Below are 25,079 nucleotides of genomic sequence, written 5' to 3' on the forward strand. Positions count from 1 at the left end.
GGACTCGGGGCGAGGGAGATTATGATAGTGAGTGGGCACAAGTGAGATGTTTTGTACATACATACAGAAAATACGACATGAATTGTTATCCATAATAAGTCACGGAATATAAAAACATAAAAACTTGTTTGTGTTGCAGGTCTGAAAGCTTGCAAAAAAGTTACTGGTGACCTTCCATGGAGAGCAGGAAAGGATGGAGCAACATACTAGCTGATCAAGCTAACTCATTGGAATCATACAGGCTGCCAAAGCAACAGTCAACAGACTCTTATTTCAGTGGGGGCACTATGGAAACATAGTTAAATGCACATGATACTAAGCAGCTGGCCTGCAGATAACTTGTAGACCTAGCTTTGGCCTATACAAAGTAGCAAGCTAGTGTGCAGGAAAGTGTTTATGTGTTGCAAGGCACCAGTTCAGTTTCAACATCTGTGGAACTATTTGTGTTGGAGAAGCTGAATAACCTGTTACTGTTAGCTGATAAATAACACTTGTAGAACTGTTGTATAAAGCAATATCACACTCGAGATCATGCTGTTGTACTGAATATCATCACGGCTGTGACTGTAATCAGCACTCGGCCTACGACCAGATCACAGCCGTCTCTCATGTAACATTGCTGGGTGAAAGCTCGATTCTAATTGACTACAAGGTGTCCATTTACTCCTGATAAAAAGTAAGTAGTTCCAGTGAGTAACCATGGCAACGGGGTTGCAGTCATAGCCTCTGTTTACAATTTATTGCAGTACAAAGAAAGCTAACACCTAATTACTAGTCTTGTTTTTAAATATACTTTTATTTTACGGTTTATTTTTACTGCTTGCCAACTGTATGCAACATTAATGACTTTGCATCCTGCTGGCATGACGTTAGCTTTCTGGCACATAGCTGAGCCAAAAGGTTCTATGAGCTGAGTGTACTAGAAATATCTCCCTATGACAAGTTGTATCTAAAGTTGTTCCTATTAACTGGAGTAGTTTTGTTGCACATTTTATTTGCCAAGCTTGGGAGAGAGAAGGCAGAATTTTGTTTAAGCCCAAGCTTTGAAATAACTGTAGGTCTGAAATGAGAAGTAATGGAATGTTGGACCACTGCAACTATACTTTTGGTGTCTTGTAAACCCATGAGGGTCAGGCACATAGTGTGCTCGGTAAAATTTTTTAAAAATATCAGTCGGATTCAAAATATTAGTCAAACTCTCAGGTGTTACCAGGCAAACTCAGATATGCCTTGTGAGAAACTTTAAATTTTGACTGCAGGACACATTAAAAAAAATAAATAAATGGTCTCATTTATTTTTTTATTTTATTTTATTTTATTTTTTTTCCCGCAGAGTCATCCATTAATTCCTGATCATGGAAACTTACTTGGGAATTATTCTAAAAATAAGAATAGCTTTTTTCTGATTTTGCTCCTTACCTTATGAGATAGAGGATATTTTTACAGTTTTAGGCCTCTCAAAAGTACTCTATCTATACATATAAAACAACCCGAGAATAAAAACTTAAATCCTTCACAACCCACATCCGATCTAAGGCCATAACATGTTAAGTTTCAACTCATTTATTTATTGTCATATGCACAACAATTACAGACAAGCAGTCATTGGCAATGAAGATCTAAGGCTCCCTCAAACAATGCTCATAACATACAGTAAGTATGAAAAGAAAATCACATTAAGAGATGACCAGACCACAGCCCGTTAATTCACTCTTCAGCAAGGATTTAATCTGTATATGGATACTGTACATTGTTGTTTAGTTGTTGTCTAGATGATTGTGTATGTATACCTTCAACATATCTATTTTAATACCGCTTGCCTGTACAGAATATACAGACTTCTTATGTCCAGTATCTTGTATCCAACCAGAGCCAGATTCCTTGTATTTGTCCAATACATGCGGCCAATAAAGATGATTTTGATTTTAAAGTCAGTCTAGACACACTCCTACACCTGCTGGCATATTTACATTGTTGTTTGGCTACAAACAGGAACACTTAGTCTTTATGTTCTTGCCAAATGGGCTGCAATGTTCCCTGGAGATCGCCTCAGTTTCATGCTGGTGGATGAGCCTGAGTGCAGTGTGTGTGTTAGTGTTTCAAATTCTATCCCTCTTTGTTTATGTTTGACCTTCAGAGAGGACATGGCTTTGCCTTGCAGCCTTATCAATAACACATCAAGGTAGAGGAGCAAGCTGGAGGGAGTGAGAGTGTGTGTGGTCCTGTGTTTTCAATGCCAAATTCAAAGTGATATGCGTGTTTGAGTATCCTTGTCCTTGATTTGAAAAACGTTCCTGCAGAAGACTTTTAGTGTCTGATAGTTGACTGTATCAGCAAAATATATATTTGAATTACAGAGAAATAGCACCACATTAAAAACACTCAAATCCTACTTATATTTTTAAATAACATGATTTTCATCCTGTTTTCACAGACTGAGATCAATTGAAGCCTGTTTATTTCCCCCAATATACAAATGAAGGAAGACAAATTTGAATATATTTCCATTTGGATCCAATTGATCCCATTTTAGCCTTCTTTCTTCTTCCAGTTTCAATAATTTATTCATGTAACACATTTGATTTTGGCAGAGCGGCAGAGAAAGTTTCCCACTGTGCATCAGCATCCCAGAGTCATGTTGTTGGCTGCCAACGCATTTGAATAAAAATCACATTTTGCCGGAACCGGTTACACGTCTCCTTTTAATTTAGCCTTCAATTAGTGTTGTTAAACTGATGAATGGAGTTGCAGAGACATTTAAACTCTATGAGACCATTTAAATACAAGACTCAGTGTTTTTAATGTGGTTAACAGAACCAGACCTTTGTAGCCCGCCCCTCATCTCTGTTTGAAGCTAGCGGCTCAAAGCTACACTAGCCACTGCTACTGTGGCGGTGAACACCCAGGTATCAGACCGAACTGTCAGTGGGTTAAGTAGCATTGTGGATAATGTAGGTACCAGGTTTGGAGAAGAGAAAAGAATACATGCAATAAAAAAGAATAAATATATATATGGTTTTGTTGCATTGATTTTGAGTTACAAAAAAAAGTACAACGCTTAGGGTTGGCATCTGGATCCGGTTCTTTTTTGGAACCGGGTCCAAAGTTCCGGTTCCAGAACCGGTTCCATCACATTTGGCGTAACGGTTCCTGCAAACGGTTCCTAGACTGTCTAAACCCGACCGAGCCTGACAGTATCTAATCACTAAAGCACTGAGTTTGTGTCACACAGTTGTCATGGTTACAGGCTATTTAACAGGCCGGGCGTGCTCAGTGGAGAGGGAGACCTCCGTGTTTGAGACGGGAGCGGGAGGCGGGAGGTCCGACGCTTCCAGCGAGGGGAGCAGCAGAAATATAACAAAATAAGATAAAATAGGAGACACCTGTCTCCCTCTTTTATTTAATTTTCAGCGTACGTAAATAACAGTGCCCAAGCATGAATGCATATAAATATTTTTTATTACATTGCTGTGGTTAATTTGAGGTAAAAGTGTTCCTGTAGAAATCAGAGAATCACTTTTTGTTGTTATATATTCTCAGGGAGATGATACAAGCTCTAAATCTGAAATACACACCACACACAAATGTGTATTTTCATTTAATTGTACTGTGCAACAGTTAGAATAAAGTTTTTGTATTTGTATGATTGCATTTGTGTTTATTATATACTTGTTTAAGTATAGCAAGTATAATGAATATAATGTAGGAATCGGTAAGAGGAATCGGTAAGGAATCGGACCGTTAAGAAGGAATCGGTAAGGAATCGGAATCGTTAAAATCCTAACGAGTCCCAACCCTAGCGATGCTACATCACTTGACTACTCTTTTCTTAGTTAAAATTGAGTTGTTAAAAGTTCTTAAAAGTAAAGAAAATATAAAGATTATTTCAGTGTTCAAAAAAATAAAACCTCTGGAGGAAGAATAAAAGTTATGCTTCACAAATATCAGATATACTTTAGGGGTGTCAGTGGTTTAGTGGATAGACCAGGTGCCCCATGTACAGGGCTGTTGCCACAGCGGCCTGGATTCAAGTCCAGCCTGTGGCCCCCTGCTGCATTTCCCACTCCAAACTGACCAATACACACCTACTACATTTGAAACTGAGTTTCTGTTCTGAGCTTTGGAGGCCCGTATCTCCGCGACGGCTTGGCCGATTTGAGTGACTGACACCTCGTTTGATTCGTTAGAGCCAACAGAATGACACTATACCCACCGGACTCATTTGAATGACAGACCACATCCGGTAATACGGGAATGAAATGTGAATCAACAGCAGAATGCGCATTTCACTGCAAAAATAACAAGGTAAAAGACAAATACATTTTGGCGAAAAGATTTCTGTTGTTGTTGTTCTTTGGCCTGTAGCTCTCTGATGGTTTGTGGTAGAGTGATTTGGTACATATGTGTGGAAACAGTGGAGTCTCAGCTTTCATTTGAGATGAATGACGTGTATTTTGAATAACGTGTGGTCGAGTTAGAGCCCGAAATATACCGAGTGCTTCGAGATATCGGTGCTGTATGGAGTTGTTGGAGTTAGTTGTTGTTGTTGTTTATTTAGTTGTTGTATGAGCTGTTTGGGGCATGTAAAAAGGGTTTTTACAGCCTGCTGTTAAATTTGATGTGCAACATCACTATATTCTTCGTGATCAGTGTATTGTTACACACTGCGCTTGTAAAGTCGCTCTCAAAGTCCCCCAATTGGTTGGGGGACTTTTGGGTTCAACAGGTTTTAAATGTTAACTTATGCCAAGTTGTTGCCACAAATAAGCCCTGCATTCAGGCTCACATTCACACCTATAGGCAATTTAGGGTCACCAATTAACATGCATGTCTTTGGACTGTGGGAGGAAACTGGAGTACCCTGAGAAAACCCACGCTGACACAGGAAGAACGTGCAACCTCTGCACAGAAGGGCTCCCCCATCCTGGAAGAAGGATTTGAGTGTTCAGTACTAAATTGATGTGCATCATCTTATCATCTTAATATGATGAGTACACTGAAACAAGAAGTCTCAGTTATTTATTTTTGGTGAATAAAATATCAAATCAGAGCTGTGTTTCTTTCTTGCCAGCAAGAGTTTGTCTCGTCTCTCTAGTAAGTTTATAAAATGCACTCGTAGCTACATTTCAACAAAACAATGTCAGCATTAAAGCGGTCGTAGAGATGTTAAGCTCTTCAACCTGTGCCAGTTTCAGTGCAGTCTATGAAAACAAAACTAGAGTTGGTCCCCTGAGGATTTAAATATAGTCAGGACACAAAATAGGTTGCAGGTGTGTTAACATGTAGCAAAAGTAAAATGACTGAGTCTGCTGAATTTGTGTACAGCTGATCCTCTATACCGTGGAATAAGACTCTCATATGTTAAAACAAGAACTCATCTGGGACACAAAAAGCATTCAAATATATGTTGAAAACAAAAGAACAGCACTCAAATTACCTTCATGTCCATTTGACATCAATCCTCTAATGATCAATGATTAATCAAGTCCCTCTCTGATGAGATTAAATCTAAGAATATGTAATATTAATCATGGATTGACGAAAAACACCTACCAGCCATGCACTTTAACGACTCATATAATTACCTCTGCTGCCTGGATTTAATGAACTTCTCTAAGAATTAATGACTGACCAAAAAAAAAAAAAAAAAACCTCTGAAAAGTGCGTAAAAAGTCCCCTGCAAACTAGATCCAGTCTTTTGTGTGGAAAGTAAGATTGTTAGATAGAGCTGGAGAGCCTCAGGTAGGGATAGTTCTGCGTTGTTTAAGCCTTACCTGACAGATGGTGTGAAATGCCTGCAGGCTGCCAGTCACAGTCAGATGATTAAGACTGCAGCAGGTTTCCTCAGAGGAGCACTTCCTGGCTCTGCTGGGTGGACTACAGGTGAGCTGCACTTCATCTGATCTTACAGAGATGAGAAATTTGGTTTTGTTAAGTTGACAGGTTTTTGTCTGTGTGCAGCTGCATGTCTTCATCACTGCGGGCCCCTGCAAACACTACATCCGTATTTCCAGAGGTCAGTATTATAAGAATAACATCCCTGGTGTGTCTGAAGAAACAGTTTAAGATTTTCGTGACATGCTGCTGTGTTGTGCTATGGCCTATTCAAGTGCTGGAATTTGTTATTTACATGACCACGTCTGAAAGCAACACAGGCTCCGCTCCAACTGAGTGTGTGCACAGTACCCTGCTGCGCTGCTGTGCAAGTGGTGTGTTTGACTGTGTGTAACAGCAGTCTTTTGATGGTCATTCACACTCTGTCCATAACAATAACTATGTCAGGTAATAAACGGCGTCGGGCTCGGGTCAGGTTTGGACTTAAAAATCAGAAAGTCTGTCGGGTTCGTTCAGGAAAATGTATGATATATGGGGCACCCCCCTAATATAATGGTAGGGGAAACACTGGCACAGTTTCAAGGTGAACACTGACCAAAGATTCAGTACTGACCAAATGTCTCCTCTTCTGTTCCTGAGATATGACGTTGAGTAACAACTAGAAAAGTGTTCTATGCAGAACATTATGATGTCACTGTGAAGCTGACCTTTTGCCTTTTGGATATAAAATATCATCACTTTATCATTATATGCTATTAGACCTTTGTGTGAAATTTTGTCACAATTGGTGTAAGAATTCTTGAATTATTCTTCAGTCCAGGTGGATGTTTGTGCCAAATTTAAAGAAATTCCCTCAAGGTGTTCACAAGAATGAGACGGACAAGGTGAGAGTGACCTAGGCCTATGAGCACCAAAATCAAATCAGTTCATTGTTGAATCCAAGTAGATGTTTGTGCCATATTTGAAGTAGTTCCCTCAGGCTGCTCGAGATATCACATTCACGAGAATGCATCAGACGAGGACATGGTGACCTTAACCTTTGACCACCAATTTCTAATCAGTTCATCCTTGACTCAAAGTGGATGTTTGCGCCAAATTTGAAGAAATTCCCTCAAGGCATTCTTTAGATATTGCATTCCCAAGAATAAGATGAACGCAAGGTCACAGGGACCTTGACCTTTGACCACCAAAATCGAAATAGTTCATCACTGAGTCCAAGTGAACATCTTATTATCCAGCCTTCTTTAAGAGAAGACAGATACTGTCTGGTCAAAAAAGTCGCCTTGAAGAAGTTCGCCATTTTGGGTCAAATACGTTTATTTGCTGTCTTCGCAAGAGTTGGATGTTTTTGGAGTATGGAGTTTGATCCAGGAGGCAATTATCCTAGAATAAATACTGGGAGCTGCCAACCAGCACCGCTAAATCTTACCAATTAGCACGTTACCAGGCCGGCTATATTTTAAACTATGCAAAGCGGCAGGTTTTAGGTGTACAGATTGTGTGGGTGTCTCCAAGTGCTCCTGCTATTTTAGTTCTCGTATGTACAGCACAGCAAAGTGCAAAAGGGTGAAGTAAAAATATAAATAGAATAATATAATAATTCACTCCCAGCCAGTCACATCACTGGTGTCATCGCTCTGAAACAGCTGAGCCAATTACAGGGGAGCAAATGGAACGACATTTCTTGATGTTCTCCTTCAAATCATGTTGCCTGGACGGTGCAGAGCAGCACACCATGAGCACACAGCAACACAAATCTGTAGCCAAAGGCAGATGGTATGAGTTTTTTTTAATTTAATTCGTCCAATGATTACAGAAATAAATACCATGTTTATATGATTGCATCAATCCAACATGATTTTAGTTTTAATCCTACTTTATCTATATCATAAATGGTAAAAAACTTAAGGGCTCAATGTCTTATTTGTTTAACCCGTATAGAAATTAAACATAAAAAAGACTAATTGCGGTTAAAGCCTTTAAGCCAGGCACTGAGCTCCTTCTGCTCAGGCTCAGACTGCTGGATGAAGGTGAACCTGACCCAACTTTGTGTGTGACTGAGTTATCTTATCTGACTTTCCTGCACCTTGGAGCAACTCCTCCTAATGCTATAGATATATATTTTCTTAAATTTAACTTTCTTTTCTTTTTTTTTTTTTTTTTTTTTTACACGTCTGGTTCAATAACAGTTAAAAACAGCCTGAAGGTTTCTTTTTTTATAATCCTGGATTGATGAAAGCAGGCCAGACAAGAAAGGAGATCCAAACGGCATTAAAAGTGAGCTTAGTATAACTTTTCCTCTATTTTATCCTTGAAACACTCATGTTAGACAACTACAGACGGCAGCTTCACTAATCCTATTGGTTTCTCTTTCAGGGCAACTCGGGTTTTTTGTTGTTTTGGAACAAAGCTGATCAAACTGGCAGCAGCCCCCTGGAAGCTTCAGACGGTCGAGTTGTTGGTCGGTTCACCACAGCTTTTCTCTGCCAGGAATTAATACGCTTACTGCTGGATTACACCGCAGCAGACAGCAGCTCTGCACTACTGACTCTGCCCTCTAAAAGTCAACAAGAGACATCAAAATAACACAAGTGAAAAGGGCAGACGTCTCAGAGATCATAACTTTTAAGAGTAAATAGCATATTTCACTTTCCTCTATTTTTTGGAGGCAATAATGAAAAGTGGAGACGGTGCAACAAGTTTGTCCGCAGCAAAACAATTGTGATTGATGTTGCCAAGTCAAAAATAGCTGCATTTACTGTATTGAACTCAGTCAGTGAGGCATATATCAATTTATTGCATTAAGACAATAACCTTCCTGCTAACCCATTGATCATCTCTTTGCAGTTGACTGGAACACATGGATTTCACTTTGGCTGTAACTTTACACACTATTTACTACTTCATATGTAATGGGCTTTATGTGGTAGTTAAACAATCTAAATATGCAAGTCCAGGAAGCGTGATACTCTGAAGGGAGTATCAAATTTTAATTTTGAGTAGTGCTGAGAGGAAACTAATCAACGCGTCAATCAGAGCTCTGTAGATAACCAGAGTGTAAATGGATTCCACCAGAGCTTTTTGTGCATTAATGGCCTCATTAAAAGGAACACAGGAAAAGAGGGTTTCATTAAACCTGAAAATAGAATTTCAATTCACCTCCTTTATTAAATTTTTTTAAGGGAAATTTCAATAAGCCCAGAATTATGGCGAGAACATTAATGATGTAGTTCATAAATTACTCATGCACAAGAGTTCAATGTGGACTTACCCCGGCAGATTTTTTGTCGCAATGTGATGTTATTGAATGGATATTGGTTTACCCATTTAAGTCACTGCTGCTGAAGTGCATCTGTGTTCAGTATCAGAACAACTTTGTTGTAGTGCAGAGAGGAAAGAGAGAAAATGTGACCAAATGGCTCCGAGAACATTGGCTGGTTAACGTGATGTGCAGACAGGCCAGACAGACTGAGGGATGGATGGATGGCTGGTCAGCCAGTGGAGTCAGGGGAAGATCAAATTATTCTGGATGAAGTCATTTCAGTGGAGCTTCATTTCTTTTCAAGATCTTATTAGTTGACACCAACTATTCTAAAATACTTCCAACAAAGAGAAAAAAGAGACAAACCTGAGGCGAGAGCAGAGCAGCTGGATAATGAGGGAGCAGACTGACAAAGTCGTTTTATCAAACCAGTTGGATGACTGCAGGGGCAGCCTGCAGCAGTGACTCTGGAGAATGAGCCTGGGAACCACAAGCAACACCCTCGGATCCAGGGCTTTACGTTAACCTAAACCCAGTCAGAGAAAAATCTGGGAGCCCACAGATGAAACCTGCCGGTGCCCAGAGAGGCTCTTCAACTGCAGACCAAGCAGGAGTAAAGGTTTAATGTCCCAGAGGGGCAATTTGGCTCAACAGAGAGCAGTCAATGAATTATCAAATAAGTACTAGACATCTTGCAAAGGGATCACTCCAGCCACAATACAGTGATCCACAACCTAAAACATATGTGGGCCAGGGGCGTAGAGTGGTGGGACCAAGGGCCCCTTTTGTACTTCCTACCCCCCTGCCTGCAGCACCCTTGTTTTGACCACACCCATCTCAAACTTGGCCTTCATTCACTGCATCTGGCACTGTTGTGATGCTATCATGTGGCAAAATCTGTCCACAAGCAGACAGACATGTAAACACCTGGCAAAGTATTCAAAACCGCTTCTGGGGTAGCTCTCGCTATGATAGGTGCCTCCGGGACCACATTTTGCCATGACACACCACCTCACCTCACACACACACACACACACACACACACACACACACACACACACACACACACGCACAGGCACAAGGTGAAAATAATACCAGCCCTGCTGTCACAGCTAGTCTAAAGTATAGCAATGACTAAAAAACAACAATAAATTCAAGTATGCAGCAGCATCTCACTGTCATTGTCACCAAAACCATCCAGAAAAAGCAGCGTGAAAAGAATACAGAAACTAGAGGAATAAATCCATAGCAGGCCAGTTTATATTTTGTTTGAAAAGCCAATAGCTGATGTACTAAAAGACCTCACAGTATATATGTGCTGGTGCCACCTCCAGGGAGACAACCGTCAGTGTCACCACTCTGTTACATATTACAATACATCACATTGTACTGCATATACACAACCCTCCTCCACAATCACCACATTTCCATGTGATCCCTATTTCTCAGGTCCTTCTGTGTTGCTGCGGCTGCTTTGAAAGTCGGGGGAGAGCCTTTCTGAGTGATGGCTTTATTGGTCCACGCTCTCCGGGGTCCTCCTCCTCACTGTCAGTGTCACTACTCTGTTAAACATTACGTTACACTCAACTTTATTGGCACTGGACATATTACAAGCTCACACAACCCTCCTCCAATATCACAAAATCCCCATCTGAAAAGTCGTCCCATGAAGACAATTTATTTTAAAGGCCCCTGCAGGTCCGTGCAATGAACTGAAATTAAATGAACGAACCCTCCACCACTGGCCTCACCTCTGTAAATGTCTCCTGACTCATTCACAATCATGTTCACCAGCCCTTTAAACTGGCTTTACGACGATTTTCATACCATGGATCCAAAACTAGTTTGGTCATGGGTAACTGAGAAACATAAAAAAAAGAAATTAACTAATACCATACCAAGTGAAGTTACTCTTGCCTCTTACTGAAAACTACACCCCCTTTCCCCTTGTGTAGAATATCATTCATGTGTCACACTTTGGATATAAAAGCATAAATATGACACTTGGTTTTCATACTCGACCTTCTGCAGTGCTGAAGTTAAAATGATGAGTGAGGAGCATACTCGGTCATAATGGAAATAACAGTAGCGGAAAATTTAACTTACTGGGGATTTTCCTCTTTGCTCTGCTGTCTCTTTAATGGTGACTGAATGTATTCAGAAAGTCTTAGACAGAAAAACGTCTGAATAAAGCGTGAAATGTCTGCACTTTCTGAAGTGAATCTGATTAAGCTGAACAGCCTCAGAAATGGAAATGTTCTTTCTTTCTTTGTGAAAGTTGTGCTTCAGATCTCTGTTCACTTTACTAAGACGAGATTTGTTCACACAATGTCAGACAGGAGCAAAAATATACATGAAAATAATGTGAATTATCTGAACCTATGAAGCTGTGTTCGGTTTATCTCCCTGACACACTGAACAGCCTCAGAAGTGGAAATGTCTCTTTTTAAGATAAGAGACATCAGAGCTCCTTAAGCTTTCTCAAATATACGAAGGATATACAATTACTGTTTATCTCAGATCAGGCAGACCGATGTGTTGACAGAGTGTCCGGTAAATGGTTGAAATATCATGTTGATCCAACAGCTTATCTCTCGACGTGCCTATTCCTTTCATTTCTGCTGGTACGGGAGAAAATCAGACCCTGAATTGAGTTTTGACTGACACAAACTCAGCAGAGAGTCACACACACTGACACTTATTTAGTTTTAATATAAAGTTAATGCTTTCTGCCTGAGATAATTGGCCTGTGTGTATCTGAGAACATGCTGTGAAACTATCGTGCTGTTACAGATTATCTCTGTCTTTTCAAGTGAATAAAGGATGGAACAACCATCTTGTTTATTGCGACACACTCAGACAGAGAGAAATGGAGAGATAGCGTTGGTGAAGCAGCATTTGCCTGCAGATATTTTCAACACAGAACAAGCCGCTGCAGTAATTTCACTGAGGACAGCGAGACAGATAAGAGAAACAGTTTACCTGCTGTGAAATCTGACAGAAAGAGGAGAGAAATGGACTGAGGTTAATAGAAGCAGGGTGAAATATACTGCTGTAATTACACGTGTTCCGTTACCCTCGGTGATTGGTGAAGGGGCGGGATACAATGTAATTCAAGAAGACAAATGTGAAGATTAAACCTCAGGATATAACCTGAAGCTCTGAAGGACTAAAATATCTTTTTGTTGTTGGGAAGAATTCCTGCCAGCAGCTTGACTACAGTAGGTCTGTTAGTGGGAAACCAGAACCCTCTGGAGCGACTGACAGGTGATTTTCCACTTACTGACTCTCTAAAGCACCAAGTGACAGACTGACTGAGTGACTGACTGATGGGTTGAGTGACTGACTGTGCCAACAACTTTCATTATTGAATTTATCCAACCAACCTGTTTCTAAAAAATGTCAAGTTGTTTCAGAGGTATAAAGTTTTTGGTGGGATGTTTACTGATTTATTTTTTTTTGAGTTACAATTGTGATACACGATTGGAGTTTCTCTTACAGTTTACATCAATGTTTGTTATTATTATTATTTCAGTGTCTGACCAAATGTCTCCCTTCTGTTCCCAAGTTATGGTGTTAAATAATGGCCAGAAAAGTGTTTTATGCAGAATATTATGATGTCACAGTGAAGTTGACTTTGACCTTTGGATATAAAATGTCATCACTTCATAATTTTATTCTAGTAGGCATTTCTGTAAAATGCAATTCACACATTAGTTATAATTACTGTAAGACTTCTTGAGCCAAAAACATGTTTTGTGAGGTCTCAATGACCTTGACCTTTCACCACCAAAATGAATCCATTTATTGGTGAATCCAAGTAAATGTTTGTGCCAAATTTGAAGAAATGTGTTCTTGAGATGTTGCGTTAAAGAGAATGAGACAGATGCGAGATCACAGTGACCTTGACCTTTGACCAACAAAATCTAATCACTTCAAATTTGGCAAACACATTCACTGGGACTCAACGATGAAGAAATTAGTTTAATTAATTAATTAAATCAGTTAATCACTGAGTCCATTTGAACATTTGTGCCAAATGTGAAGAATATCCCTCAAAGCCCTCTTGAGATATTGTGTTCACGAGAGACGGAACCCAAAAACACAATGCCTCTGGCTACGACTACCGCCAGCACAGAGGCATAAAAATGTCAACAATGGAGGTTTTTGAAATACATTACCAGTAAGTGGCAGCCACATACCTGCATTACTGAACAAAACCATAGACTGTATATAAAGATGGACTATGCATCTCCACTTCCTACAGGGGCTGCATTTTGCACTGGTGACATCATTTGGAGAGTTTGTGCAGTAGTGATCAGACAGTGGATCTGCATTACACACACTCGACTCAACTGAGAGTAGCTTCATTAATTGCGAGTATACTGAACACAGACACATCTGTTAATCATGACATCTTTTTATAGCATCAAATAACTAATTAAAACCAAACGTATCAGAAAAACACTTGAATATACATCAGCGTGATTGGAACTACCTCAAAAGACAGAGAGCATCTCCAGGAAAGATGTATTTATCGGGAACTTCGGGGGCAGGAATCATGTTTTATCATGAAACAATATTTCTTAAAATTGGTCCAGTATTAAGTGAGAGAGTGACCAGGCTTCAATATTCACGGCATGTCCCACCATCATTTTACATCCACTAAAAGTGCTTGTTTTTGCCACTGACATGCTATGATTATTAAAAGTGTCTGACAATAGTATTGAAAGTTTTATCCACACAGGGTTACATTGTTAACCCACTGGTAAAAAAGTTGTGAGCCTCCAAGAAGCCTGTTGTTCTCAAGGGTTGCAAATCCCTGAATGATAAGGTTAAAGCACATCATTAAAACAAAGGCTAATGGCGCTGAATAACATGTGCGGCTATGCTTGTCTATTACATCATAGCATTATAAATTAATGGCTCTAGGGTACTGACATTATGTTAAGTTCAATAAATCATATCTATACATGTGATAGTGTTCCATAAGTGAGTTTAAAAAGTGTGATTTCCCAGCCTTTACAGACTGGGGGAAAGGACTGCAAAAGGACTTCTTGCTGACCTTACACTCACCATGCCTGCTAATGATGACTACACACCGACTCCATCTTTACAGCAGCCAGCCGCTGGTGTTTCATTTACAGATTTAAACATCATTTACATGTGATTTTTTTGTTTTTTTTGGTTGCTTTCAGACCGTCTGGTTATAAACTGACCTCACAGCTTTCTCTGAATACCCTGTCTGTAGGCTACAACCGACTGTTTTTTACTGAGTTTTGGGGATCTCTGAGGAGTGTTGTGAAGCGTGATATTAGACCCTGAGCTTCACAATGGGAGGCTTCAGAGTCCCAACAACCATTGAGCATCTCCGACCCATCAGCTGTGACTGACAGCTCCTCTCATCTGGAACAAAAAACTGCTAAAAGAGAGAGACACTGAGTCAGTGGTGTGAAATGATGAGGAGAGGGTCAGCAGACTAAACCTGCTATTAGAACAGAGTGACTGTCTACAGATTACTGAACAACACCGACGGATTCGGACAAAACCAAGACCTGAACCTGCTAACAGGACTGAGAACTGACCACAGATCACTGGACAACATGATGGCGTTACTGAACGTCCAGATTCAGACGGAAAATCATGAAACTCTGATCCAGGGAAAATGTCAACCCCCAGGATGCGGTTTGTGGTGAATCTACACCGGTCACTTAGGAATAGCATCATGTGCACTCATGCCTTTAAAGAGGGCTAACAGACCTGTGTAATTGTTGCTAATGTTGTTTTCAAGTCATTATATTGCTTATTTGTTTAACAATTAAAAAAATATTCAGTTTCTTATCAACTGAGACAAAGAAAAGGTGGAAATACCTGAAAAGGTGGAACTGGAAATGACTATAAATATCACCATAAAGGAATGGTGCAATACCAATAACACTTCTATGACTCTTCTGATTATTGGCCATAGACAGTACCATAAATTCTTTGTGACACAATGTATGATTACTCTCCGTCAGACTCTACATTTATGACCTAACACAACAATGAAGGTGATGAAAAAAAATGCATGCAAATGTGCCACCAACTTTTCAGGAGAATTTGGAATACATTAAGCTGCTGTAGGCTTCTGTGTTGCATTTGCTGGTCAAGGAGCTCCTCTGCAAACTCTATTCATAAAGCACTTTTCAAACCACCCAAATTCAACCTGTTGAGCACCAAAGACGTTTTCAGCAGGGAGTCCTGAGGAGAGACCTGCAGCGAACTGACTTAAGAATTTCAAAAGGTTCTGTCCAGAGACGCAAATGCTAGTGTTTCAAAGATCCTTCTCCACAAGGAGGCCATCTTGGTGGTGGATACAACATTATGTCCTTGTTCTCACAGCACTTAAGCCATTGTTTCTATCTATAATGATGACTTTGTAATTAAAATGTGATTGCTGATATCTGGGTACAGTTTACTAGGGCCATGTGTTAAGACACAGATAGTCTATGCCATGTGCCATACAGGCTGACACACAGCTTATATTGTCACTGTATTACAACAGTAGATTCAGTTGTAAGTGACAACCCAAAGTAGGAGGCCAAAACTTTGCAACCACAATATGCTGCAAAAGTATGCAAATAAGATGTTGTTGTAAGTAACATTACATACAGTTCCTCAACTCCAATCAGCTCATAAGTTGTACTAAACCTGACTGATTCAGACTTGATGGTCCGGAGCCTTGCTTTGCTGTGATTGGCAATAGTGTGAAATGGTGTTCGTCCAATCATAGCGAACAAACATTCGGAAAGCAGGGGCACGGAATCGCTGAAAAAAAAAGACAAAGTCAACAGCTCCACGTCCAGGGGTGACCAGACACTGGAGGACAGCCGGCAGCGGGCACTTGGCCTTGGGCATGAACCCCTGGCTTGGCTCTCAGCCGCCTGGCTCTATCCCACAGCCCCTACGCAGCCTCCAGCAAGCCCCACTAACACGGGCTGTGCTCTGCTCTTCCACCAGAGAACTAGAAGGAGGGTGGGAAGTCGGCAGGCTCCGTGCCTATGGTCGTGGGCCGTGTGTCAGCGTTCCGCCAGTGTCCACATACACCTGGATGTGGAGCTGTGGACTTAGTGCAGTTTGCTGTGATGCAATGATGGCAGAAAGGCTTTGTGGCTATAGTCAAAGGAGTCAAAATCAACACTCTTTGCTCCACAGCTAAACAGCCAATCACAGCAGTATAGAGTTTCTGACCATCCCTCCAGACCATCCACTGTGGCATCAACCTTGATACAGCCAGAGCTCAGAAAATATATCACGTAGGTTTTCTGCATCACAAACCCCTCTAAATTGTCTGTGCTGTCTTTATAGAAGAGACTCTATCACCTAGAGGTACTGCAGTTCTCATATCATCACTGCAGAACCTGAAGGTCACATTTTTTATGTGCTTGTGAATGCTGCTCTTCATTCTAAAATGCAACATGTTGCCAAATGCCATCTATACCTCTGGTGCTGTTGTAAACTAAGAGGCTGTCGACAGACACTGCGAGCAGAGAGATCCTGTGAGGAGATTCAGAGAGTCTGAGTGAGGATGTCTTGTCTGACATCTACAGGGATGAAACAACAGATGAGATCCCGAAGCTGCTTTCTGAGCTGTCTAACATGACAACTGGGTTGTTACAGAGATTTATTGGTATCAAACTGCTGCAGGAGTTAAGTTTATAATTTTGGACAGGTCGTTAAATTAACATAGATTATTAATAACGCTGAAGTGCTCCCAGGTTTATTATTTCAATTTTAATTTAAAACAGCCAGTAATTCTCCCTGTACTGGCAGTGCTGATTGCGTTGTAATTTCAGAGAAATTGCAGTAATTTCCACTATATTAAATTATGGTTATTAAGAAATGAACATGTTGCATAGAGCAAAGAACAGTGAGAATTAAACTCTGTAGCAGAAATGTCAGAATAACCTGGAGCAGGAAAAAAACGAGAGCGAAGGCCGAAGGAAAGAAGCCAGAGGGGAGAAGTGATTGAACTATCACAGCAAGGCAGGAAAAGCACCAACTCCTCCTGCTGAGACTCTTCTCACAATCTGGAAACACACTGACAAGAGGTCTGATTTGGCAAAACTCAGGAAACCACTTAAAGCCCCAAAGAGAGTGGGAACTTTAGCACATAGGTACTTTTCTATAAAAGTCCAAAAACTAAGCACATCTCAGTTTTTTTATTGCCTACATGCTTAAGGAATTAAGTACATTTTCTTTCCCACACACTCCAGTATCTCCTCCTGGAGTAAAACATCGATCCAGGATGGAGATAACCCTTGATATCAGTTGCTATGTAGCCTAGTAGCCTCATCAGCCCCATCAGCCCATCTTGTGTCCTTAAACATACATTTTAAATAATGAAACCATGATGACAGCTCTTACTTGTAACTATGTGAAGTGCTATTCTATTTTTTTAGGATGTTGGTGTTTTATTCAGAGGTTTTCACATCAGTTACATTTAGTTTTTAAGTTTTGCTTCTCTCAGACATTCTGGCTCTAAAGTGACTGTTTGAAAGCCTGATTTTTGGGGATCCCTGAAGAGTGTTGTGAAGCGTGATATTAGACCCTGAGCCTCACAATGGGAGGCTTCAACCCCTGAGCATCTCTAACCCGTCAGCTGTGACTGACAGCTGCTCTCATCTGGAACAAAACGCCGCTAAAAGAGAGAAGCTGTCTCGGTGGTGTGAAATGATGAGGAGAGGGTCAGCGGACTAAACCTGCTATTAGAACAGAGTGACCGTCTATAGATTACTGGACGCTCTGAGAACACTGATGGATTTGGACGACTCCAAGAAGTGAACCAGCTAATAGCAAGGAGGACTGACCACAGATTAGTGAACAACTGAAAGTCCAGGTCCAGACAAAGAATCTCGGTTAAGGGAATAGGTGGAAGATTGCAAGCTTGATCCGTGTTACATATGGAATGTTCATGATGTGACTTGTCTTGTGCAAGCCAGCAAAACGCTGCCTGCTTGTTCAGTGGACTGAAAATGCTAAAAGACTAAAGAATTTGCCGGAAGTTTGACCAATAAAACAGTAGGACTCACTTATGCCCAGACAGCAAATGAGAAGGACGGGCAGTCTTCTTGTTGTGAAGATATTGCTTGTTGTTTTTCCAGTGTGTCTGCATAATTACATGTTTAAATGATTCAAGAAGTTAACAGCAGAGGGGATGCTGCAGCGTTTGCAAGGAAAGATGGCGTATTTAATAAAGGTGTATTATACCCTTTTCCCACCAAAATTAGCGTAAGTATGCAGGTTTTTGAAATGCCGTTAAATACCTGTGACTACTGCAGAGTAATTTGGCTGATTGCAACCCTTCCCACTAAAGACAAAAGCCAGATGTTGCAGGTGTTAAGAGTGTTTCTGGTACAGTGGGAAGAGGCTTTATGTTCAACTTGGGGGGAAAAAAAAGAACTTTTAGAAAAATAAAGTCCAAATTCTGCTTGTTTCCCACCAAACTGTGTGAGTACATTTCACCTTGACAGTTCTAATCCACTCTGGTTTGTGCGACAGGTGTCACTGATGCAACGCTCTGCAACACCACCATTCTGTTACATTCCCTAGTTTGGGTCAGATTTTAAAAAAAAGACACTTCCCATAATGTAACTAATGTAACATTCAAATACCGCAGTACTGCTGTTCTGGTTTCAGGGACCAAGCCTATAAAGAGGAAATTGCCCACATATACATTTGGACAATTATTCATGTCTAATAACCTGCTTCACACTCCTTGGTAATAACATAATTTCCTGCTCTTCACTAACTCTTATTGCATTTAGAGCTGCCTCAGGCTACATTCTCCATTTAGATTAATTTTCTCCTTCACATATGTCATTTCCTCCTCTGCCTCTTTTCCTCACTCACTGTGTCTGTGCTGTCCTCTTCCTGGCTGGCTGGCTGTCTCCGTCTGTCATCAGCTCTTCTATCTCTTCTTTCTCTCACTCCTCCTCTTTCTTTCTTCCTGTCAGTGTTGGTCATTTCTTCTGCGGGGCTCCTTCCTGTCACAGCTGACACTAGTTTCTCCTCCACCAATCTCCTGCTGACAGCAGCCGCTGATCTGAGCAAACTATTTCTTCTCCCATGCAAACATCTATTACGAGAATGGGAGAAGGAGGGAGAGAGAGAGAGAGTGAGAGAGGTAAGATATTACTGGGCGTTGTTGCATCCGCCAAGAAAACAAACCTAGAGAAAGCTTTGACCTCAATTCCACAACAGGTGAGGATATTTCCATGCAGCAGTCAGCTTCCATTGCAAAAGTTCTGTGCATCAGTTGTTTCAGGACAAAAGATGATGCAAACGCAGTACAAATGTGTAATCAGATTTATTATCCCCACCATGATCCAAGTCAGAACAGAAAAATCCCACCTTGGACATAAAACTGCTTTATAAAGTCATGGCAAACAATGTCCTATTTAGACATCCAGTAGACACGAAGCAAAATTCTCATCTCATTGGAGTTGTGTTTCCAGTATTTATTTCTTTTTTGGCCCTGGATGGATTTTCACTAACTAAAAATCAGGCCCTATTCGATGCTCCACTTTCTTCACCAACAAAGGTATTCCACCTGGGTGAACTGGTGCTGACAAGTAGCACATAGTTGATACGGTCCAGGTTATTTGCTGAAAACAGGGTTACTTTTAGCTAAATTTCAAGTGAGGGACAGGGGGGGACATGGCTCCCCCTTCAGTAAAGCCGTCCCCCCTAGAATCATTTGAGATACAAGTAATAATTTTTGAACAATGCAGTAGTATTTATTAAAAGCACAATGTAAGCGGTGCTCATTATAAAAGCGCAATAATGTGCTATTTAAATCTTAAAAGATTTAGTCCCCCCCCCATTCCTAGTAGTGGTATATCCCACACTCTTTCCAACGGGCGGGGCTGCTTGGCAGCAGTAGCAGCGTGTGGCTGGAACCGCTGCCCACATCGCGCATCGCCAGGTAAGATGTACACTCACACAGACACAGTTTAACTTACACAAGTTACAACACATCCCATTTACTGTTACAACAAGCCCCAGGCCCAGGCTGATAATATAAACTGTCTGCAACATTTCTCCTGCATTGTTCAAAAGCCAGAGTTTAGTGATAGTCAGAGAGGACAGGAGAGAAAGAAGAGGGAGAGGACTGGACAAGAGCAGTCAGTGGCGGAGCGGCTTGTAGCTAATGGGTACCTGTCTGTAGGCTCTCCACCTGTCAGTGAGACATGAAAGACATGCAGTCTTTTTTTTTTTTTTTTTAATACTTGTCTGCATTGGTCTTCATAGCTTAGCGCCACTAAAGGGTGTAAGCTTCTTGTGAAGATTGATGCACTGTTAATCTTGCAGTCAAGTATTTTATACCCATAATGCGTGGTTGTGACCATCACCCACCCTCCCTGGAGACTAGCCTAACAGCCTTTATTGGAAAAACTTCCTAATATGAGTCAGAGAGGGCCGTGATACACCAAAGTGTGTCAGGGGGAAAGTAAGGAAACAAGCAAGGGGGAGGGGGTAGGTGCTTAAGTCCTGAGTTATATAGTGACAGTGCATGCGGAGAAGAAGGAGGAAAAACAAACAAATGAACAAACAAACGAACGAAAGAAAAAAACAGGGGAGAAACAGGCAGTGTATCTGATGTATTGTAGCCTTGAGGTGGTTGTGCTTCATGCAGATTATCAAAAATAAACATGGCATCCCAAGAACGCAGGAGCGCCCAGACCCCAAGACCAGGGAGCCGCAGAGGCAGCAGGACACCACGCAGGCCCAAGGACCCAGGCCAGCGAAGGCCGGCACCCCCAGAGAGCCAGAGACACACCCCAGACAGGCGGGGCAGGAGGGCCCGCCCACCCACCGCCCGACGCGGACCGCCCCCACCACCCCCAACCACCACCTGCCCCCGACCACCCGCCCGCCCCCACCCCCACCCCCCACCCACGGATGCACCCAGGGACCACCCCCAACCCAAGGAGCCAGGCGCGGGGGCCCGGCACCGCCCCCGGGGAGAGAACCAGCACCGCACCGGACGGGCCCGCACCAGGCGCCGGCCACCAGCAGACGCCGGACCGGACAGTAATGAGAGCCCACCCAGGCCCGGGCGGACGAGGGAGGCAAGGAGGCGGTGGTACTGCAAGGCATATGTCCCCGGCGCATCGGGAACCAGGGGACCGCGAAGGGCCACCCGCCCGAACCCCCCAGGATGGGCCCCCACCAACACACGAGAGAGCGGACCGCCACGAGCAGTCAATCCCCCATCGGGACCCCCTAGCAGAGGGCCCATAAACCACAGCCGGTCAGGAGGCAGAACCCCGGCAGGAACCCACAGAGCCCCCAGGGCGCCACCCGGCCCACCCGCCACGGGGCCGCGGGACCCCCCGGACAGCCGGAAAGACATGCAGTCTAACAGACGAGGAACGGTCATTATGCGCGACTATTACGCACGGTTGTGACGGAGCGTAGCTAATGGGTACCTGTCTGTAGGCTCTCCACCTGTCAGTGAGACAAACATGAAAGACGTGCAGTCTAGCGAATGAGGAGCAGTCATTACGCACGACTATTACGCACGGTTGTGACGGAGCGTGGCTAATGGGTACCTGTCTGTAGGCTCTCCTCCTGTCAGTGAGACAAACATGAAAGACGTGCAGGCGAGGAGCGGTCATTACGCGTGACTATTATGCACGGTTGTGAGGTCCGCAGCGGCAGATCTCACAGCACACTGTCTATAAACCAGTTTACCAGTTTAATGGCAGGAAATGCTTAGTTGTTAAGCCATTTCTCATAAGTATAAACATTCACTCTGCTTGTTGCAGAGATAGAAAGAAGATTAAAGCATCAAATTGCAGTGAAAGATGCTGTATAAAAGACAGGCTACAACTTTTTTTCCTTGTCCCCCCCAGAATTATTCTCTAAAATTTTACTGTTTATTGTCTCCCCCAACTATGACATGGGATTTTCGCCCCTGGCTACAGTATTCTAGAAAATTATGTACGATCACTGGTTAAAGGTATAATTTTTCCTGTCCTAACTGGTACAACAAAGCCAATACGAGACTGAGCAAACTGTCAGTTTCACAGTGAATTGCATTGAAGGATTACAGCATATAGTAGCTCACATGCTACTTCTTGTTGTCTTTGTTCATACATGGCCTTTAATATTAAATATGTTGATGTGAGGACTTTAAATCCTGCACAACATTGGAAATAACTGTCTGTTCTAAGCTGGACAATTAATTACAGATATGACCACAAGTAACAGACCTGGAGGTTACAGTCCACTTGATCCTTTATAGCAGTAGATAAAAACAGTCTATCCTTTGCTCTGCTGCCATCTCAAGATCAACTTTTATTTTCAGTGTTAACAAATATGTTTCACATTTGATGTACACCAAAGTGAACAAGATTTAATAAAACCTTGTAGAGTAACTTCCTTATCATAAAAAACAAACAAACAAAAAAAAAACAAAAAACGGTGCTCTCTTCAAACATCAACGCCTCCTTCTGGACCCCTTTAAGTCCTCCTCAGTCCTGTCATAAATGAGTCTCGATCTCCACTGACAGAGTAAGTTAAACACCTCATTTCCCATCAGCAGCAAAGGTCAAGCAATTATATGATAATTCAACATTTTTATCTATGAGCTGAAACACTTTACTGCACAGAACACAGAGCTCAGGACAGTCTTGGCGCTCGCCATCAAAATGTCACCAATCATCTGTTAGTTCAGCCTCGTAATGTTTGACCTGCACAGCTTCATTTGAATTGTGACTTCCTCTCCATGCTGAATATTAGGAAGAACTGATTCACTCGGCTGTAATGAGCTTTTTCTCAGTAACTGAAGACGTGCTTGTTTAGTCCACGGCTGTTTGAATAGTTGTCTACAGGAGCCGAACTGCTGAGTGTGAAGAATTAATGGAGACGCTAATGACTCTACTGAATCAGAGTGGAGCTGTTTGTGCTTCAGTGGCTGCAGGTTCAAAGGGTTAATGGATTATTTCTGCTTTAGGGCCAGGAAGGCAAATAATGTGGTAATATGGTAATCTGAGAAGAGGAGAGAGGACAGCTTTAACAAGACCATAAAGGTGTGGAAGTGGTCTTCTGCTTTTATATCCTGCTTCTATGTTATCCCTCCCTCTGCCTCTAAAGGTGAAACCTGCAAATGCATTTTAATTCTCCTCAAAGGTGTAAAATAGCAGCCTTGATTCAGCGGGTCATTTATTCATAGCAACACTCATTTACGTTCTGCCAGGACTAATTAGATGCTTAATATTCCCTTTTTGTCACGGTAGAATTAATTAATGCCCTGACCCGACAAAAGAGAGAGAGAACAAAATCTCACACCACATCGTCAGTTTCTTTGTGTGATGAATAAATATTAAAATGAAAACTGACACTGTTATGTTGACATTCAGCAGTTCAGAATCTTAATTGTGATTAAATGAATGCTGTTTACAGCCATTAGAAAATAATTCATGTGATTCTGAAATACACTCTGGCCTCTCATGAACTTTGGGCCTCTTGGAAATAAGCACTGTGCCAAGTTGGATTAAACAGAGTGAATTAACAAACTCTTAAGTTTGAAAAGGTCTGAGTTCATAATTCCTAAGTTAAACTCTGAGACCTAAGTTTTGTTTTGTAATTGCAGAGTGTATTCCTCTTGACCTGCAACTCAGAAAATGGAAAATAAAAAGCAATTACAAAAAGTGAGGGTAAGTAGGCTTTGGTGGTATCAAAGTATTATGGTATACCAGGGCAATTAGAAATTCTGCAGGTTTGATTTTCATTACCACCAAAAACACAAACACTTCTCTTTCTATTAAACTGATACATTCATTCATTCATTCATTCTAATCTTCATCCTCTTGAGGGTCGCGGGGGGCTGGAGCCTATCCCAGCTACATCGGGCGAGAGGCAGGGTACACCCTGGACAGGTCGCCAGACTATCGCAGGGCTGACACATAGAGACAAACAACCATTCACGCTCACATTCACACCTATGGACAATTTAGAGTCACCAATTAACCTAGTCCCCAATCTGCATGTCTTTGGACTGTGGGAGGAAGCCGGAGTGCCCGGAGACAGAAGGGCTCCCACGCCCGGGATCGAACCGGCAACCCTCTTGCTGTGAGGCGAGAGTGCTAACCACCACACCACCGTGCAGCCCCTAAACTGATACAGAGATACTATATTAAGACTATGTATTGTAGTGCACAGCATGCACCACCAGAGGTCACTCTCTACTGGTGAACCAGGCAGCTGAGCTGAGAAAGATGGCAGCTGTGCAGCGAGTGGTTGGGATAACATTACAGGACTACTTAGTCCTGTGCCCCTGTTTGGGAGTATTTTGATCCCAATGAGATGGGCCAGCCAGCCAACATGAGTCGAAGACAACTCGCACACCTCCTGCTTATTTGGTGGTGCAGGGAATCAGGTCTCCCAGAAAAGTTAACTCTATAAAAAGTCACACACACTTCTTTACCTTTGCACTGATTTATTTTAAAAAGGTCAACGCTGCGGTCTCACAGACCTTTCCCAGCTGTTGTCACCATTACCAGAGGTAAATTTCAAATGTGGACGGTGTACACGATACCAACACACATCCCTGTGCTCCTTTTCTCACCCCATAACAGGAAAAGAGCACAAAATCCAGGGCACTATTTCCTGTAGTGCCACTGGGGTCATCAACCTCATCAAGTGTCCTCATGGTAAAGTAATCGTTGGCATGACAACCAGATCCTTAAAAACCAGAATGGCAGAGCACTATTGAGCCATTCAAACTGTGAATAAAGACAGTCCCGTTGCCCTCCACTTTGCACAGATGAAACATGCTGCTACCTCATACTGGTATAATGGTATTGAGAGGGTGCAAATTTTCAGACGTAGAGGTAAATTGAAGGAAGCTCTCCTGAAATGTAAAGGTTACTGGATCACTGAACTTGACTCACACTTTTGGGAATGAATGAGGACCTGCATCTCAGGGTCTTCT

The 25,079-nt window shown here is 42.0% G+C and overlaps 1 protein-coding gene across 3 annotated transcripts in view; it reads right to left on the bottom strand.

Moving 5' to 3' along the window:
- Positions 1 to 25,079, bottom strand: part of LOC125901605 (contactin-associated protein-like 4) — a 225,919-nt gene that overhangs the window by 168,038 nt on the left and 32,802 nt on the right. For 2 of the 3 annotated variants that reach the window (XM_049597328.1, XM_049597329.1), the window contains exon 3: positions 18,989 to 19,214. In XM_049597328.1, the coding sequence (XP_049453285.1) occupies positions 18,989 to 19,214 (226 nt within the window). Of the gene's footprint in view, positions 1 to 5,774; positions 5,976 to 18,988; positions 19,215 to 25,079 lie in introns of those variants that run through there. The other variant, XM_049597330.1, reaches the window with a different exon arrangement.

Source organism: Epinephelus fuscoguttatus, linkage group LG15 (assembly GCF_011397635.1).
Source record: "Epinephelus fuscoguttatus linkage group LG15, E.fuscoguttatus.final_Chr_v1".
Taxonomy (NCBI): domain Eukaryota; kingdom Metazoa; phylum Chordata; class Actinopteri; order Perciformes; family Serranidae; genus Epinephelus; species Epinephelus fuscoguttatus.